The 19963-nt window shown below is 40.4% G+C and overlaps 1 protein-coding gene across 2 annotated transcripts in view; it reads right to left on the reverse strand.

Annotated features, from left to right (window-relative positions):
• Positions 1 to 19963, reverse strand: part of LOC132379880 (C-Jun-amino-terminal kinase-interacting protein 4-like) — a 285478-nt gene that overhangs the window by 86300 nt on the left and 179215 nt on the right. For both annotated transcript variants that reach the window (XM_059948176.1, XM_059948175.1), the window contains exons 6-8: positions 14821 to 15046; positions 12046 to 12145; positions 9903 to 10024 (exon numbers count right to left, since the gene is read on the reverse strand). In XM_059948176.1, coding sequence (XP_059804159.1) covers positions 9903 to 10024; positions 12046 to 12145; positions 14821 to 15046 — 448 coding nt within the window. The remainder of the gene's footprint in view (positions 1 to 9902; positions 10025 to 12045; positions 12146 to 14820; positions 15047 to 19963) is intronic.

Raw genomic sequence — 19963 nt, forward strand, 5'->3', positions numbered from 1 at the left:
ATTTGATTATGATAGGCAGTGACAGAATGGAAAGCCAGTACTTATTTTTTCACAGGGCTGCGGTGGTTAATATCAGAGGACATCCATTTAAGGTAAGTGGAAGAAAGTTTAGGGAAGTTGCCAGGTGTAGGTTTATTTTCAAATAACAGGAGTGGTGGGTGCCTGGAACACAAGAGACTCTTAGGCACAGGCTTTGTAGAAGGGAAGGGTTAGATTGATGGTGGAGAAGATTAATATAGGTTGGCACAACATTGTGGACCAAAGGGCCCATACTGTGCTGAGCTATACAGTTCTGTTCTATGTTCATCATGATTTCCTCTCCATGAATCCCTGTGGATACTGCTTGATCAAATTATGACTTCCTACACATTCCAATGTTTGTTGATCTTTTATAAATGGTTCTAGCAAATGTTGGTCTAACTAATCTGCATTTTTTGCCTCACTGTTTTCCCCCATTGGCAGTGATCAGTGTTATGGGAGTGATCATAATTCAGTAATATATGTCACAATATGGGAAAAGAAAGAATGAAATAGGGGCAAAAGTGATAAATTGGGGAAGGCTGCGAAGTGATAGGGCAAAAGTGGGACTTCCAAATGCAGAGCTGAGAGGGTAAGGCACAGCAAATGCACTTGCTCCTGTGTTAAACACCAAGACCTTCGTACAACAAAAAAGTTTTAAAAGGTTTAAATTTTAAAGTGAAATTGAAATGGGATTGAGAGTGATAATAAATCAGCCACAATGGAAGGCCAGAGCAGATTTGATGGGCCAAATGGCCTGATTCTGCTCCTTCATATGTCTTATGGAAATTAGGGAAAAAACAGACATGAAGAGATAACAGAGAAGTAAATCAAAGAAAATATTAAAATGTTTTAAGAATACTTTAAGAGCAAGAAAGCAACTAATGAAGGAATACAGCACTTCAGGAACCAAACAGAGACCCTGTGTGGGGGAAAAGTCACTATATGAAAAAACTTAATGAATAGTTTGTGGTCACTTTTAAAACAGAGGCCCAATATTGAAACTGCTTGCTAACTGGCAGAATACAAAATATTAAATGGGTGGCAAATATTGTAAGGGAGGGGCTAAGCATTCAGGAGTTTAGCATTGTGAAAGTGGCCAAGTTCATCAAACCCTGATGAAATATATCCTCAGCTTTTAAAAGAAGAGTGGCTCTGACTATCACCTGCCCACTCTCACCAGCTACAGGAATGCTGCTGGAGGTTTAGAGATATAACATTGTATCATTGGGTAAAACTGAGCAGATAAACAATCAGTAGATTGTTGGAATAATGCAATTTTGGGGTGAAGCAAAATTATTCCTTTAGGAAGCACTGATTATTCAAGAACATTCTATATACCTTTGTTAAAGGGATATCATGCATGTTTAAGCTGAATGTTTGGAAGTGACAAGGAGGCTCAATAAGGACAACACTCTTTAGCACAGACTTTGACATGGTCCAAATGGCAGGTAGTTCCCCAGTAACTTAATCTATCCACACATTCCCATGAATATTTCTCTGATGTTCTCACCAGCCACCTACACTCTGGGTGGTTTACAGCCCATTAAGTCTTTGTGATGTGGGAGGAAACCATAGCACATAGGAAAAACTGAAGGATTACAGAAGAATATGTAGACAACATTGGAGATAAATGGTGGGAAGCAAAGGTTGACAGGTAATTTAGTTATGGATGGCTGAACCAGTGATGTCCCAGCATTATCTGCTGCATCAGAATGAGGAAAAATGTATGACAATATAGGAGCTAGTTAGCTGGGCAGAAAAATGGCAAATGCAGTGTAACGCACTTGTGGAAGTAGAGATGAGGAAATACACAGTAAAGCTGGGAGAACATTGAGATACATGGAGAAAAGGAAAAATGTTAGAGTGCATGTTCACAGATCCTGAATGAAAGCAAGGTGTTAAGAAGCAACAGAAGATGTTTTTTCTTAACTGGGACAATGCAATAAAGCAGGGAGGTCATACAAGAAATGTTTAGAACCAAAGATATTCTGCAGATGCTGGAAATCTTAAGCAACACACACAAAATGCTGGATGAAGAGTCTTGGCCCAAAATGTTGACTGTTTATTCCCCCCATAAATATTGCCTGACTTACTAAGTTCCTCCAGCATTTTGAGGGTATTGCAACTGTTTAGAATACTAGTTTAAGTAAAGCTCATATAAATGTGTACCGTTCTGCTCACCATATTATAGGAAAGATGCAAGTACACTGGAGAGTGGCAAGAGGATTTTGCCAGGACTTAAAATTGTAACAATGAGCAAAGTTTGGATCAGCTGGTGATGCATTTTTCCAAATAGTGGCAGTTGACGGGTACTATAGTGGGATCTATAAAATTACAAGTAATTAAGGAGGATATTTTCATGAGAAAAGAGATGAAAAGAATTAGAAAAGCACAGATGGATTCTATCCTTCAGTAGGGAGATGAGGATTACACCTGTTGTCATCCTGTGGGTGATGGTGATTTGGATTTCACAAACTGATAGAGCCAGAGAGCACATCACACAAAAAATACTACCCAGAAATATACTCAAAGAACCATTTTTCCTTTCAGGGCACGTCCTCAAGTTAGAAGATGAGATAAGATATATTAGCTTTATTTGTCATATGTACATCGATACAAATAGCAAAATGTATAATTTGCTTCAAATTAAATCACCGAGGATTATGCCAAGCAACCCACAAGTATCACACTTCCGGCACCAACATTAGCACGCCTGCAACTTAATCCTAATCCATCCATCTTTGAAAGGTGGGAGGAAACCAGAGACTCAGAGGAAGCTCATGCTGTCATGGAGAGAACTTATAGACATCTTAAAGCTAGCACTGTACTGGAGTTACACTAACTGCTACTGTACAGTGCTGCCCCTGCTCTCTCTACCCCCAACAACTCAATCACTAGTAAGACAGTAGTGGCCTTTGAATTGGGTTATTTCTATTCCAGCCAGCACGGACTATGGGTGAGTAGGTTTCTTTGTGCCATAAATATTCATAATTATTTTCATCTTCACATTTAAGCAATAATACAGTAAAACTCCGAAAATACGGTATCCATTTGTTCAGCATATTGCGCATTTATTAACACATACTTATGAGGTAGGCCACGTGGTGGCAGCTGGAACCTGGGTCGGGAATGCTGGGGATGAGGAAAGGTCATGGCTGAAGTTGAGCTCCAGAGTGCTTGTATTTTCAACTTGTTTGAAATAAATGTGAAATAAAAGTGTGTTGGTGTAATGTATACAATATTCGGTGATCCAGAAAACCTGGCATGCCAAAGTTCCAAGGGTGCCGGATTATCGCTGTTTTACTGTATTTAGATGCTGCATCCCTTAAAATTACAAAGCACATTCTTGTACAGCAACACACAGCAACAAAGTATTACCACTTGTACAATAAAAGAAACAAGTCTCAGTGACTAAAAGATGGAAAAACAGTACAATTAAACAGACAGAAAACACCAGTGGGAGTACAGTATACGGTACATGAAAATATACACACCAGAAAACTCCCCTGGGTGGGCAGCCCCAGAGAAAGGAAGCATGAGAAGAAAAATGCTAATTAGCTTGAGAATGAAAGCTACTTCTATTATTAACAATATGTGGTGCACATAAAGCAGTGCTCTCGCTCATCACCTGCATTACAGGAGGGAGGGAAAACATAACATATTAATCTTGGGTCCATTGCCACTGTGGCTGCACACGGATGTATGAAAGCAACATTATGTACAGCTCTACTTGCACAAATACTACAAAAAGGAACATGCAAATAACAGAACAAAATATGAAACTATTCAGTGTCCAACTGTACAGCCATGGAGTTCTTCAGGACTCGTGCACACACACACACAGTCTGCTTACCACCCTACCTGGACAAAGTTTTATAAAGGAATAACCAGCTACAGGAACAAAAAACCTGTTGGCAGAATTGCTAGAATTCTGGATTAAAATAATTGTTTGGGCATCAAGTCATATTTTATATATACTCAGCCATGATGAAATAGCACAGCAGACTCAATGGGCCAAATAGCCTAAATCTGCTCCCATATCTTATGGTCATATGGCCTTAAAGCAAATTTAATGCCACTCTGTTGGGGCGGTGTGTCATATTTAAAGCAAAACCAATGTCATTCTGGTTGAAGAGAAGAAAGGATGAAAAACGACAGGCAAAGTAGTGAAGCAGATCCAATAGCAGTACCGTAGATTCCGGACTACAGAGCGCACCTGATTAAAAGCCGCACGCTCTAATTTTAGAAAGAAAATCAATTTTGTACTTGTACAGGCCGCACCGGATTTTAAGCCTCAGGTGTCCCACATTGTAATATGAGATATTTACACAGAAAGATATTACACGTGAGGATTTTTTAACTTTTAATTAAATCCGTATGGTAACATAAACAAATACATATTGCAAATGCTTTTTTTTTCGAACAGTGCCTGTAACACAGCTACTTTTAAATATACATACGTATCAGTAACACACAAATTACGTTGCGTATACTTTTTTACTGAACAGTGCACGAACAACATTCCAATATCTCCTAACGACTGGTAAAAAAAATATATATACTGCAGCCTACCAGGAAAAGTTAATGATCGCCTTCTTCATCTTCCTCCTGCGCACTAAAACCTTCAAAGTCCTCTTCTTCAGTGTCCAAATTGAACAACCTCAGGATCTCGTCACTCACTTCAGTCTCTTCGTTGTCGCTCTCACTTGAGCGCACGCGGTCCTCTTCATTACGCAGCAGTCCAGCCTTTCGAAACCCGTTGGTGATGGTGGATGTTGTGACACGGCTCCACGCATTTAGGATCCACTGGCAGACTTGAGTTAAAGATGCTCTTCGCATACGTTCTGTTTTGGTAAAGGATTTCTCGCCGCTCGTCATCCAAGCCTCCCACTCAACGCGCAGCGCCACTTCAAATGCCCGGTTCACGCTGATGTCCAGTGGCTGCAAATACTTCGTGGTGCCCCCAGGAATCACAGCTGGAATTGAGTTTGTACTCTTGATGGCAGCTTTCACTGAACTTTCATTGTCAGCCGCTTAAAAATCACCATCGGTGGAAGCTTTAGTCCGGATGCTGTGCAGCTCAGAACACAAGTAAAATGCGTTCTCTCATGGCCACTTGTTTTCAGTGTGATGGACGAGTCACCTTTTTTATTAACAGTCCGAGTGAGAGGCAGGTCAAACGTCAAAGGTACTTCATCCATATTTATGATATCATCTGGCCCGATGGAATTCTCCGCTATCTTTGTTTGAGTGAATGTGCGGAAGTTAGCAAGTTGTTCCTCGTGGTCGGGAGGGAGCTGCTGACACAGAGTTGTGCGTACCCTGACGGACAGGTCTTTTCATCTCATAAATCTAAAACACCACGATGGCCCACCTCTAAAATCTTCGATTTTCATTTTGGTGGCGATTGCTTTAGCCTTCAGTCTGATCTGCACGGTGGAAACACAGCGGTCGCCTGCTCTCTGTGTGTTAACCCAGTCTTCAAGAAAGTTTTCAAGTTCGGGCCATCTGCTATGATTACCTCTGAAAGCTTTTGTCGTCTTTTTGCATTGACTCAGTTCTTCATGCTGGCATCTCCACCGTCTCACCATCGATTCATTTATGCCAAGATTATGTGCAGCAGCTCGATTTCCTTCTTCAACCGCCAGATTGATCGCCTTTAACTTAAAAGCTGCATCATATGTTTTTCTTCGAGTGTTTTCCATGTTGATGAGGGTGAGTACAAATGACTGATTTACAATAATTTAATTGTGAAAGTGCGCTTGATTTATCGTACAATTTCATTGGACCTCTGTGAACTACTCATCAATTTTATTGGTCTACTGTTATGAGGCAAAATGTTTTTGGCGGCATGAAAAAAAAAATGCATTAGCCACACCGTAGTATAGACCGCAGTGTTCAAAGCGTGGGAAAAAAGTAGCGGCTTATAGTCCGGAATTTACGGTTGTTAAGAGGCATTTCAACAGGCACATCAGCAGGCAGGGAATGGAGGGAGAGAGACCATGTGCAGGCAGTTAGGATTAGATTTGATTGGCATCATGGTTAGCATAGACATTGTGGGCAGAAGGGCCTGCTCCTGTGCTGTATAATGTTCTATATGTTAGGTACCCAAATTGGTGATGCAGGAATGAGAAATGGCTTAGGACCCAAGATGCAATGCATTTATATCAATAAACATCTGATTGAGACAGACACACACATACACACACACACCCCCCTAAACCCCCCATCAGCATTTCTCCTGTGGCATCCTGAATATAGATCAAGTCTCAGATCTTTGATCTTTAAGCATTTGCCAATTTGAAATTCCTCTTAGTACAGCTTTTACATGTTAAATTTCCCGAGAAGATACAAGGTACCAGAGTTCAATGCTCAAGAAGACCACAATCCTCAGAACAGGACACCAATAAAGCATGGAGAGAAACAACGGGACAGATGGAAAGTGGTTATATGGCCTTTAAATTTATTTTAAAAACTGAGATCCAATACTGAGCAGAGTCAACACATTGACATGAAATTTAGGAGGGAGAGAAAAGTTAGGAGCGTGAAGGGGCAAAAGAGTAGATGTATCTGTAAAATCAGAAGCACTTCAGAAATGACATCCTGCAATCTGTTTTGCATCACTGAGCTCTCAAACTGCCTCACTTAATTTTTTTTTAGTCTTTGTACCCTGCAGCTTGTTCATAAGCTGGCAGTCAGGTGTCTGGTAAATACATCATGACAAATTTTAATATTAGGATCCAATTGAGTTGCACCTCATTTTTGGTTATAAACACAGCAAACCAATTTCATTCTGTTATAATCGCTAACTCAAATGCTGTTCAAAACATACATATGTGTTGCATCAGATAACAAGTATGGCACAGGTTTTATGTGTTCAAATGGTTTTGTTCTGTAACCCACAAAAGAAAATTTTAAAGAAACTAATTTTACAAAACAGTTTTAGAAATTATTTTGAATTGCAGTGCTATTTTCCATTTAAGAAGCTTACCTATAATTTTGTGCACAACAGAATAATTTTTCTGGTCAGTCTTTGAAACACGAAAGATTAACACACTAGAAATAAGATGCTAAACAAGAGAAAACCTGCAGATGCTAGAAATCCAAGCAACACACACAAAATGCTGGAGGAACTCAGCAAGCTGGGCATTTTCTACAGAAAGAGTGCAGTCGACGTTTCAGGCTGAGCCCCTTCAGCAGGACAGGGTCTGCTTGGCCTCCAGTATTTGGTGTGTGTTGCTATTAAACCAAGAAACTGAATGACTCTTAAACAATTAAACATGGTTCATTTGAAACTAAACACACTTAAATTTTCTTTGGGGTCACTTCCTCAAATAATATTTCCTTTAATAAAAAAAAATGCAAGTTTTTCTTTTACATTTAGCCTCCCTCTGACAGCTATGCTCATTATTCTTCTCTGAGTTACTTCACTTAACTCATTCCACCTTACTAGGGCAATCTCTCCCACCTCCACTCTGTCAGTCTGGCTTGTAAATACAACCCCATGAGCCACTCAACTCCACATGCACAGCCCTTTACTGTCAGAGCCCAAGGCCCAAGTTCCTTCCATATATCATCTCTTTGGATAACTCAGAAGATTCTTCTGTACAAGTCCACTTCATATCTGATGCACAGTTGCACCTTAAAATGGCTACCTAGTAAATTTGTTTGAGATTGCAACATCAACTATAATGTGGAGAATTCCAAAATATGATCATGAGGAAATCTGATTTACTCTTAATTAAAACAAAGGTGAAATAAAAATCTAGATTAGCATTATAGTCAAATCATATCCATTCTTTTAACTGCATTTTCATAATATGCTGTGAACTCATGTTAGATCTAACTGGTTAATTCTTAGATTAGACTGACTAATTGTTCTTCTTGCAGTTTAACAATTTATTATCCCTTGTATTTTATACAAGTTCAATAAGCCTCATTGTTATCCAAAGTGTAATTCTGGAAGCTTCTTTGCTCTGCATTAAGTATAGAAGTGCTTTCTCATCAGTTAACTTGGTACAGTACTGCACTATTCAAATTAATACTTTCTAACTGGTTGTCTCTTATCTACAAATTTGAATGGAATTTTCCTAATGTCAGTAGTATAAAAATAGCTGTTTTATGCTAGGCATGATTTTTATTTCTCTCTCTTCTTCAAGGAGTCAATCCCTGTCACTGCCCTGTTCCTGTTCTTTTTGTTCTATCAACTGTTAATAAAATAAAGTTTTGTGCCTCATTCCTGACTTTGAAAAGAAGCTTGGATTAAAAAACCAGATTCCAATATTCATTTTAGTGAGCTATAAACATGTCAAACTGAGATTAAGCCAAACACAAAACAGGAAACAATACTAGTCACTACATAACTCTGGCATCCCAGGATACAGATGAGTTCCTAATCTAAGAACTGTCCTTAAGCCCATCTCTCCGCAAATCAGAAATATCCGTTTTCTATATTGTATCATTCTATCAACACTTGCTATAATCTTTGCATTTTATTGAATAATAACTCAAACATTGACCATCATTAAACATGGAATATGTACTGAATCCAGTCATTAATAAACACCATGAAACAGTTTAATACTACTTCCTTGGGATATGCTTTAGAAATGCATGGGTGAATTCATGTAAAGTCAGATTTCCATATGTCAGGTCATTTGTAATCTGGAAATTCCCTGAATGTTTCTCCTAACTGGGGACACTGATGATTAAGAAATTAATTTCAGGAGATAGAAATAATCTGCAGGCCCAATTTGCAACAGCTATGCTAGTCATGTGTTGCTGTATTATTCACCAATTATTACAGAATGAACCTTTGATACATGAGATTCAGGTTGACAAACAGTGTCCAGTGATCTCAGATTTTTACTTGCTTACCTTTATTGAGCTAAAGAGTCAGGAGGTTCTGTGTCCGTTTATAAAACATTGGTTAGTTTGCATATGGAGTAATGGGTTTAATTCTGGTTGCCCTAGTATAGGAAGGATGTAGAGCAGGAGTTCTCAACCTCTTTTATGCCAGAGACCCCTACAATTAACTGAGGGGTCCGTGGACCCCAGGTTGGAAACCCCTGGTATAGAGACTTTGGAAAAGGTGCAGATGATGCTTACCAGGAGAATGCTTGGATTACAAGGTAAATGCTATAAGAGGCTGGATAAACTTGAACTGCTTTTCTGGAGTGGCAAAGGACAAGGGGAGACTGGATAGAAGTTGATAACATTATGAGTGGCATAGATAGAATAGACAGCTGGTATCTTTTTCGCCAGGAAGATACAATAATGTAATAGTTAACGTAATGTTATTACAGTGCCAGCTATCTTGGTTCAATTCCATCGCTGGTTGTAAAGAGCTTGTACATTATCCCTGTGACCATGTGGTTTTCGTCTGGGTGTTCCAGTTTCCTCCCACATTCCAAAGATGTACGAGTTAGTAAGTTAATTGGCCCTATGGGTATAATTGGGCCGCACATCTTATTGGGCCAGAAGGGCCTGTTACTGTGCTATATCTCTAAATAAACAAATAAATAAGTGAATGTCCAATATAAGAGGGCATGCATTTTAGATGGGGGGAGTTCAAAAGAGACGTGTAGGGCAACATTTTTTTTAAATGACACAGAGAGTGATGGGTACTGGGGGTAGAAGCAGATACGGTAAAGGTACTTAAGAGGCTTAGACAGGCACAGGCTGAAGGATCAGTGTAATTAGACGTTATTAGTTTAATTAATTCAGCTATACACTATGAGCCAAAGGGCTGGTTCTTGTGGTTCTACATCTTGTTGTGAATAGTCCAGTAATTATTTTTCTTCAGCTATGAAGAATTTGGCTAAGCTAGACATGAACACATACTTTTAAACAAGCTGTACCTTCAATTGACCTTCACTTACCCAGCAAATTTGCCCCTTCATCCACATCACCAATCAGCTCAGAAGCTGATTGGGACAATTCATCAAAAATGGATTCTGTGTTTCGATCAAATGCCTTGTTTTCTATTCCCTGGGTTGGCGTGCTGTTTAAAAAAATAGAAAGAGTCAATCAAAGATTATTGAGAGGGGTAGGATGTGAAAGTTTCCTGAACTCCTTACAGCACTGAACCCATTTAATATTGTTCATTGATAACAGCCAACCACAGACCATTTTTGTTTTGAAAAAATTGTCTTTAAGGAGCTCTGTGCAAAATGGAGGATTCCAATCTGATACGATTCCTACATAAACTAATTAAATAAATGGTTAAGAAACTCAGCAGATGAGGCAGTATCTACGAAAAAGAGTAAACAGTTGATGTTTCAGTCTTGAGACCTTTCATCAGGACTGGAAAAACAGATGAGAAGTTAGATTAAGAGGGTGGGGGGGAGAGGAAGAAGAAGTACAAGGTGGTAGGTGATAGGTGAAACCGAGAGATGGGGGAGAGGTGAAGTAAAGAGCTGGGAAGTTAATTAGTGAAGGAGACAAAAGGTTGGAGCAGGGGGAATCTGATAGGAGAAGGTAGAAGACCATGGAGGAAAGGAAAGGGGGAGGAGCACCAGATGGCTGGAGGTGATGGGCAGGCAAGGAGATAAGATGAAAAAGGGAAATGGGAATAGGGAATGGTGAGGGAGTTGGGGGAACAATTTGTGCAAGTTAGAGAAGTCAATGTTCATGCCATCAGATTGGAGGCTACCCAGACGGAAAATAAAGTGTTGCTCCTCCAACCTGAGTGTGGCCTCATCGCAGCAGTAGAGAAGACCATGGACTGTCATGTCAGAATGGGAATGGGAAACAGAATTGAAATGGGTGGTCACCGGGAGATCCGGCTTTTTCTAGCAGACGAAGTGTAGCTGCTTGAAGAAGCTGTCTCCCAATCTATGTCGGGTCTCACTGAAACACAGGAGGCCACACTGGGAGCACTGGATCCAGTAGATGACCCCAAAAGATTCACTTGGATGGACTGTTGGGGGCTCTGAATGGTAGTGGAGGTTTAGGGGCAGGTATGGCACCTATTCTGCTTGCAAGGTTAAGTATCAAGAAGGAGATCAGTGGGGAGGGATGAATGGACAAAGGAGCTGTGTAGGGAGCAATCCCTGCAGAAAATGGAAAGTGGCAGGAAGGGAAAAATGTGCTTAGTGGTGGGATCCCATTGGGGATGGCGGAAGTTAGAGAGAATTAGGTGCTGGACGCAGAGGTAAGTGGATCTTTTTCATAGATGCTGCCTAGACTGCTGAGTTCCTCCAGCATCTGCAAATTTTCTCATGTTTGAAATATATGGTTAATAAACCTTCTCTGATCCTCATTCCCAACATACAGTACATTTCAGTTTTGAACATGTATCCTATTTTGCATTTGTATTATTGTTTAAATCGCCATCACTTGTAAGACCATAAGACACAAGAGCAGAATTAGGCCATTCAGCCCATCATGTCTGCTGCATCATTTAATCATGGCTGATTTGTTATCTCTCTCAACTCCATTCTCCTACCTTCATCCAGTAACATTAATATCCTTCTCAACCTCCGCTTTAAATATACCAAATGACCCGGCCTCCACAGCCATCTGTGGCAATGAATTCCATAGATTCACTACCCTTTGGTTAAAGAAATTCCTGCTCATCTGTTTGAGATTATTGTCCTCATTTCCTTTAAGTGGTCATTGCTAACAAAGCACAGTTGCTCTGCAATTTGGTCAGCCAGTCTGTACCTGATCTTGACTATATATTGAGTGCACCAAATGCATTACACTATGCTGGAGAAGGTGCATGTAAATCTTTGCCTCATGAGGGAGGAGGAGCAAGAGCAAGTAAGACAATTGTTGTTGTCTCCAAAGGGATTTCTCTTTCCAACTCACCACTGGTCACTTGCTGGAGTCTGTTCTCCCCCTAAGCCTTTCTCAGTTTTCACAATTCTGATTTGTTTTGAGAAATTAACATGTTTTTTCCCCACAAAAGAGTTTCCTCCTTTTCCTAACATTTCTTTTCATTTGCACTGATCTACTTTCCTGGTTGCTCAAGTAAGACTAAAGGTTAATCAATGACATTGCATAAAAATACACACTGACCTTGTTCCTTTGTAGCCACTAAAATCACGATCCATATCCAATTCAGGTGTTGAGTCAATGATAGCTTGAACCTCTGATTTCTCTTCATTTTCGGTCATGCCTTGAACAATATTAATGAAAACGAGCTTACAAGTCATCTTACATAAATAATTCTGTCAATCAGATTGAATACAGGATTGTTGTCATTGGTGAAAGTCAGCAAATCCATTACAAGAGCACAAGTAGGCTATGCAAAACTAAACTGACTCCTAAAACAAATACCATTCTGTACTCTAAACCTCATTCTGAAAATTTCAAGGGTCTTCTCAAAGACTTCTTACAAAATATGCAATACCTCCACTGAATACTGGGAATCTGCGGCTTGTGATCTCTCAAAGGTGATGGAGGAGCATTCGAAACAGTTTTGATTATCTCAAACCTTTGTATCAGAAGCATGGAGAATCCAGCATAAATGGCAGAAGGACCATAACCACCCACAAGCTTGCTCAATTCTCAACTCTTCTGGCACTTCCTGCCAGCTAGTGTAAGAGTCTACATGTCCCCCAGGGGCCTCATCAGTCACCTCAGAAGCTACAGAACCAGAATGGAAACAAGATGTCCACAATCCTAGGGGCTACTCAAGATGAACAACATCTTCCTAACTGCACCATCTGCATCTATGGGCTCCCTTGGCAGAACATAAACTGTTTCTTAGGGGACACTGTGTTGCTTACAAATGTGCTTGAATTCATGTGAAAGAGGCTGTTTTCTCTTAGGCCTTTGTTGTTATTCAAAGAACAAGTGCTCGTAAAATCAAGCAAGTGTTTCAGATTGTAAAGCATCCAAGCATACTGGGAATGCTGTCACACAGCTTCAGAGCTAATGCAGTTAATGTATTAATTCAACTCTCTTGCACAATAGCATCCCATTTCAGGGGGAATATTGCAGTTTTATTTTGTTTTATTGATAAACCAAGCAGCAGAACATCACATAATCCTCAAAAGTCTGTCTACTGAGATCCCTTTTAGCACTGGCTTTGTACAACTTAGGTCCTATTTACATCTCAACAGGCCCAATCCCAATAATGACATTATGTCAATGAATGACAGTATCTAAAAGTTGCTGATTGAGTGGACGAATGAACAGATAGATAGATAGATAAGCAAGCAAAAAATATCGAGAACATGAGATAAACAGTCCTTGAAAGTGAGTCCATAGGTTGTGAGTTATCCCTTCTGGTTCAAGAGCCTGATGGTTGAAGGGTAATAACTGTTCCTGAACCTGGTGGTGTGAGTCCTGAGGCTCCTGTACCTTCTTCCTGATGGCAGCAGCAAAAAGAGAGCATCTCCTGGGTGGTGGAGGTCCCTGATGACGGATGCTGCTTTTGTGCAACAACACTCCGTGTAGATGTCCTCTGTGTGGAGAGGGCTTTACCTCTGATGGACTGGGCCGAATCTACTACTTTTTGTAGGATTTTCCATTCAAGGGCATTGGTTTTTCCATACCAATCTGTGATACAGGCAGTCAATATACTCTCCACACATATCTAAGGAAGTTTACCAAAATTTTAGATGTAATGCCAAGTCTTTGCAAACTCCCAAGGAAGTAGACGTGCTGCCATGCTTTCTTCATATTTGTGTTTATGTGCAGGGCCCAGGATGGGTTCTCTAAAATTATAACACTGAGGAATTTAAATTTGCTGACCCTCTCCACCAATGAGAGTAGGCTCATGGACCTCCGGTTTCCTCCTCCTGAAGTCAATAACCAGCTCCTTGGTTTTGCTGACACTGAGTGAGAGGTGATGTTGAGGCACCACTCAGAATATAACAACAAGGATAAATGCTGAGAATTTATAAAGCACTGGTCAGACTGCACTGAGTATTGTGAGCAGTTTTGGGCCACATACCTAAGAAAAGATGTGCTGACAATGGAGAGGGCCCAGAGGAGGCTCATGAGAATGATTCTAAAAGTGTTAACACATGAGGAGCATTTGATGGCTCTGGGCCTGTACTCACTGGAGTTTAGAAGAATGGGGTGGGGGGGGGAGGATTTCATTGAAATCTATCAAATATTGAAAGGCCTAGATAGAGTGGATGTGGAAAGGATGTTTCTTATAGTGGGGGAGTCTAGGACCAGAGGGCAAACCCTCAGTAAAGAGGGAATACCTCTTTAGAATAGATATGAGAAAGAATTGCTTTACCCAGAGGGTAGTGAATTTGTGGAATTTGTTGCAGCAGATGGTTGTAGAGTCCAAGTCATTGGGTGTATTTAAAGTGGACACTGATAGGTTCAGAATTGGAATCAGTTCTTAATTAGTAAGGGCATCAAAGGTTATGGGGAGAAGGTAGAAAAAAAGGTCTGAAAGGGACAATATATGATGGAATGGCAGCACAGATTCATTGGGCCAAATGACCTTATTCTTCTTCTTCTGTGTCTTATGGTCTTTGTGGATATTAAGATTATACTGCAAGAAAGTGACAATAATGTAAGAGATTAGCCACAATATAATACAATGGTAGTGCAGGCATAAACAGTCATAAAAACCTACACCTCAGTCTATTTCTTCTGTTCTTAAAAAGTTACTGCTGCTCAAATTCATTCCTCTATACAAGGGAAATCTTAGACATGCAAGCTATCAGCTTTCTGAAAAGCATTACTGAGCTAGGAAAGATTAAAAACAACTGAACACAAGGGAACACTCTGAAGAGGAAAACATTGGGGAAATAATTCTAATTTCTTCAATTCCTGCAGCAAAATTTTTGTTAGAATAAGACTTGTTTAGTATCAGGTGCCTACCAACTGCTAGCGTTCTTGTGTCCTGCTGAACTTGCACATCAATATTTTTCCTGTTATCTGGTTTTCTACTAGCTTGGTTCAAGTTTTTGAATAGTCCTTCGGTCTCCAGGCTTTCCTTTCTTGGAGGTGTTGAATCGCCCATGGCAGAGTCAGGCAGAGCAGATATGGGAGTGTTGGGTTTTGTTGGTACCAAGCTGGATGCCTGGCTAGCATCTGAGAGTTCATCCTAAAATGGAAATAGAAAATTGCAAATTAAATATAAATATGAAGAGGTAAAAGATAAAAACAAGTTTATTTTAGAACTTTGAGAGATTGAATGGTGTTGGCTTTCAGAGAGACCTGGGTATCATTGTACATGAAATAGTCAAAGTGAACATGAAAGATCAGAAAGCAATTAGCAAGACAAATGGTATGTTGGTGTTTATTGTTAGAGGAATTGAGAATCAAAATCAGGTTTTGTATAACTGATATATGTTTGTTGCTAGTGGCAATCATCAAAACACACCAAATAAATTAGATAAATCACTTAACTCTAACCTTTCTATTTAGAAAAACCTTACACTTTGCTTGCCACACCCTGTTGTATCCAGGATTATTAGAGGAAAAATAATGGAAAGTTTGGGAAAAATAAAGCAGAGCTAATAAAAGCCCCTCAGGAATGGTAAAGGATCAGAAGCTCCAAAGAAGGCAGATGCAGCAACAATGAGGAATTAGCTTAATGATGACAGCTCCTCGTTAGGTTACAGCAGGGCTCCATTCCTGTGAACTATTGGTAGAACATAGAAAATCTACAGCACATTACAGGCTCTCCTGGGCCACAATGTTGTGCCGACCATGTAACCTACTCCGGAAGCTGCCTCGTGCTTCCCTACTGCAGCCATCTATTTTTCTAAGCTCCATGTACCCCAAATAATCCGCATCAATCTACATGTTGGAACCAAAATTTCACATGGCAGATGATACCTGCAGGCTCACAAACACATCCCACCAGTCTCCCAAATGCTTAAAGTGGGCTGTACATTAAGTCGGGCATTCTTAAGCTGGGGAGAACCTGTATACTCAAAGAATAAGATTAGCTTTATTTATCACATATATATGGAATATAAATTATCATGCAATACAGTCCAAGGATATGCTTGGGACAGCCCACAAGTGTCACCATGCTTCCTGTGTCAAAATAGCATGTCCACGACTTACTAACCCTAACCCGCACGTCTTTGGAATGTGGGAGGAAACTGGAGCACCTGGAGGAAATCCACAGTCACAGGGACATACCAACTCCTTACAGACAGAAGCAGGAGATAAATCCTGATGCCTGCCACTTAGAGCATTACGCTAACCACTATGCTACTATACTGCCCCTGAGAAACAGCAGACTGTTATACTGTTCAAAGAACTAACCAGTTTTAGAGTTGAGCGAGGCATAATACATTTAATTCATTTTATGATAAATAGATTTGAGGCATTTATAAAATTAACATCTGTATGACAAACACAGGAGATCTTGCAGAGCAACATGCAGAAAATGCTGGTGGAACTCCGCAAATCAGGCAGTATCCATAGAGGGGAATAAACAGTGAATATTTCAGGCCCAGGCCCTTCATCATGACTGGATGGGCAGGGCGAAAAAGCCAGAATAAGGAGGTGGAGGGAGAAGTATATGAAGGCATACCGGCTGTGTGGTGGAAAAAGCACAACAGTGTCTCTTTCACCTTAGACGGTTGAAGAAGTTTGGTATGGACCCCCAAATCCTAATGTATATGAAGGATGTAAGTACTGAAGTCAATTCAATTCAATTCATACACTTGAAGCAGAATTCTGGCAATTTGCAGCAGGATGCGAATGTGGCACAACATGGGCACATATCTTGAGAACCTTGTCTGAAAACTTTTCTATCAATCTGACAGGTCCCTGAATGCCAACAGGAAACTCATAATGACTTCTATCATCAGATGGGATGAAACAGGGGCATCCAATCCCTCCTGATTTATTTCAGCAAGTAATAGAAAAAGTAAAGACTTTTGCAATATAAGCTGATGGTGTAACAATTGGTAATATTTTTAAGTGTATTTTGTTTCACCAGCCCACACTGAATCAAACTCTGTGCTATTTACAAAGCTATTCCTCTAGACATTGTCGATTGAGTGTCCTCCACACGTGTCTTGAAATAACTTAAATTCTCAGAGGGATTATCACAGTTTAAAAAAAAATTGAAGCCATGTTACAATTACAAGCCATGCAGTGCCCATATGTGTTTGGTTCTGAATATATGAGCCAATTTAAAACACTTCAATATTATTTCAGCTATTGCTACATTATCTCCCACACCAACTTGCTCTCATTTAATAGCTCAAAACTATTTATTATTCAGTAGCAACACACAAAGAAGCTGGAAGAAATCAGCGGGTCAGGTAGCATCAGTGACTGGAAGTGACAGTCAATATTTCAAAGTTCAAAGTAAATTTATTGTCAAAGTACATATATGTCTGCTCTGAGATTCAGTTTTTACAGGCATTCACCACAGAATAAAGAAATAAAATAGAATCAGTGAAAAACTACACACAAAGACTGACAAACAACCAAAGTGCAAAAGATGACAAACTATGTTAATACAAGAAAACCAAATAAAATAGATAGATAGATATTGAGAACATGAGTTGTAGAGGTGGTTGTTGTAGCACCATTCAACCAGATTTTTAATCTCCCACCTTTCTGAGTAATCTGGATTGTAGAGAAAGAGGGGAAGGCAGCCAGAATGAAAAGGAGAGGAGGAGTGCAGCAAGAGCTGGTAGGTGGCAGACAGATTCAGATAAGGGGTTGAAAAGCAGGTAAAGGCTGGGGGAAGGGGAAGGGGAAAGAATCTTGCTCCACTGCTTTCCCTCACATTTTTTATACTCTCCCCTCTCTTCCAGTCCCAACAAAGGGTCTTGACCCAAAACATCGACTGATTATTTCCCTCCTTAGAGGCAGCCTGATTTGACTATTGCCACAGTAGGTCTGCAGCAGACGCAATCTCAATTACCCTTCACATGGTCTTAGATCAGCCCCAGCTAATGCAAACACCTAAGTCAGGATGCTGTTCATTGACTATAGCTCAGTGCTTAACACCATCATTCCTACAATAAGCTACGGAACCTGGGACTCTGTAGTTCCCTCTGCAATTGGATCCTCAATTTCCTAACCGGAAGATCACAATCTGTTTGGATTGATATTAATAACTCCTCCTTGCTGATGATGAACACTGGTGCACCTCAGGTTAGCCCACTGCTCTACTCTCTCTGTATACCTGACTGTGTGGCTAAGCATAGTTCAAATGCCATCTATAAATTTACTAACGATTGTTGGCATGCAAGGTCATGTTTGACAAATCTCATTGAATTTTTTGAAGACGTTACTAGGAAAGTTGACGAGGGTAAAGCAGTGGATGTTGTCTATGTGGACTTCAGTAAGACCCTTGACAAGGTTCCACAAGGAAGGTTAGTTAGGAAGGTTCAACCGTTAGGTATTAATATTGAAGTAGTAAAATGAATTCAACAGTGGTTGGATGGGAGATGCCAGAGAGTAGTGGTGGATAACTGTTTGTCAGGTTGGAGGCTGGTGACTAGTGGTGTGCCTCAGGGATCTGTACTGGGTCCAATGTTGCTTGTCATATACATTAATGATCTGGATGATGGGGTAGTAAACTGGATTAATATATATGGAGATGATACTAAGATAGGTGGCATTGTAGATAATGATGTAGGTTTTCAAAGCTTGCAGAGAGATTTAGGCCAGTTGGAAGAGTGGGCTGAATGATGGTAGATGGAGTTTAATGCTGAAGTGTGAGATGCTACATTTTGGTAGGAATAATCCAAATAGGACATACATGATAAATGGTAGGGCTTTGAAGAATGCAGTAGAACAGAGTGATCTAGGAATAATGGTGCATAGTTCCCTGAAGGTGGAATCTCATGTGGATAGGGTGGTGAAGAAAGCTTTTGGTATGTTGGTGTTTATAAATCAGAGCATTGAGTATAGGAGTTGGGATGTAATGTTAAAATTGTACAAGGCATTGGTGAGGCCAAATTTGGAGTACTGTATTGTGTACAGTTCTGGTCACCGAATTATAGGAAAGATGTCAACAAAATAGAGAGAGTACAGAGGAGATTTACTAGAATGTTACCTGGGTTTCAGCACCTAAGTTACAGAGAAAGGTTGAACAAGTTAGGTCTTTATTATTTGGAGCGTAGAAAGTTAAGGGGGGACTTGATAGAGGTACTTAAAATTATGAGGGGGATATGAGTTGAGAGTTAAGGGATAAAAGTTTAGGGGTAACACGAGGGGGAACTTCTTTACTCAGAGAGTGGTAGTTCTGTGGAACGAGCTTCCAGTAGAAGTGGTAAAGGCAGATTCGATTTCGTCATTTAAAAAAAAATTGGATAGGTATATGGACGGGAAAGGAACGGAGGGTTATGGGCTGAGTGCAGGTAGGTGGGACTAGGTGAGAGTAAGCGTTTGACACGGGACTAGAAGGACTGAGATGGCTTGTTTCTGTGCTGTAATTGTTATATGGTTATATTGTTGGCAGAATCTCAGGTGGAGACGAGTGGGTGTATAGGAGTGAGATATACCAGCTGGTTGAGTGGTGTCACTCAGCACCAATAAGACCAAAGAGCTGATTGTGGACTTCAGAAAAGGTACGGTGAGGGATCATGAGCCAATCCTCATAGAGGAATCAGAGGGACAGAGAGTGAGCAATTTCAAGCTCCTGGGTGTCAAAATCTCTGAGGATCTGCCCTGGTCCCAATATATCGATGCAGCTATAAAGAAGGCAAGACAGTGACTATTCGATTTGTGAGATTGAGATTTGATTTGTCACCTAAGACACTTGAAAACTTATACAGGTGTACCATGGAGAGCATTCTGACAGATCTCATCACTGTCTGGTATGGGGGAGTGAGGCTACTGCACAGGATCGAAAGAAGCTACAGAAAATTGTAAAATTAGTCAGTTCCATCTTGGGTACTAGCCTTCGTAGCATCCAAGCAGCGGTGTCTCAAAATGGTGGTGTCCATCATTGAGGATCCCCAGCACCCAGGGCATGCCCTTCTCTCATTTTCACCATCAGGTAGGAGGTACAGAAGCCTGAAGGTAAACACTCAGT

Source organism: Hypanus sabinus, chromosome 23, assembly GCF_030144855.1.
Source record: "Hypanus sabinus isolate sHypSab1 chromosome 23, sHypSab1.hap1, whole genome shotgun sequence".
NCBI lineage: Eukaryota > Metazoa > Chordata > Chondrichthyes > Myliobatiformes > Dasyatidae > Hypanus > Hypanus sabinus.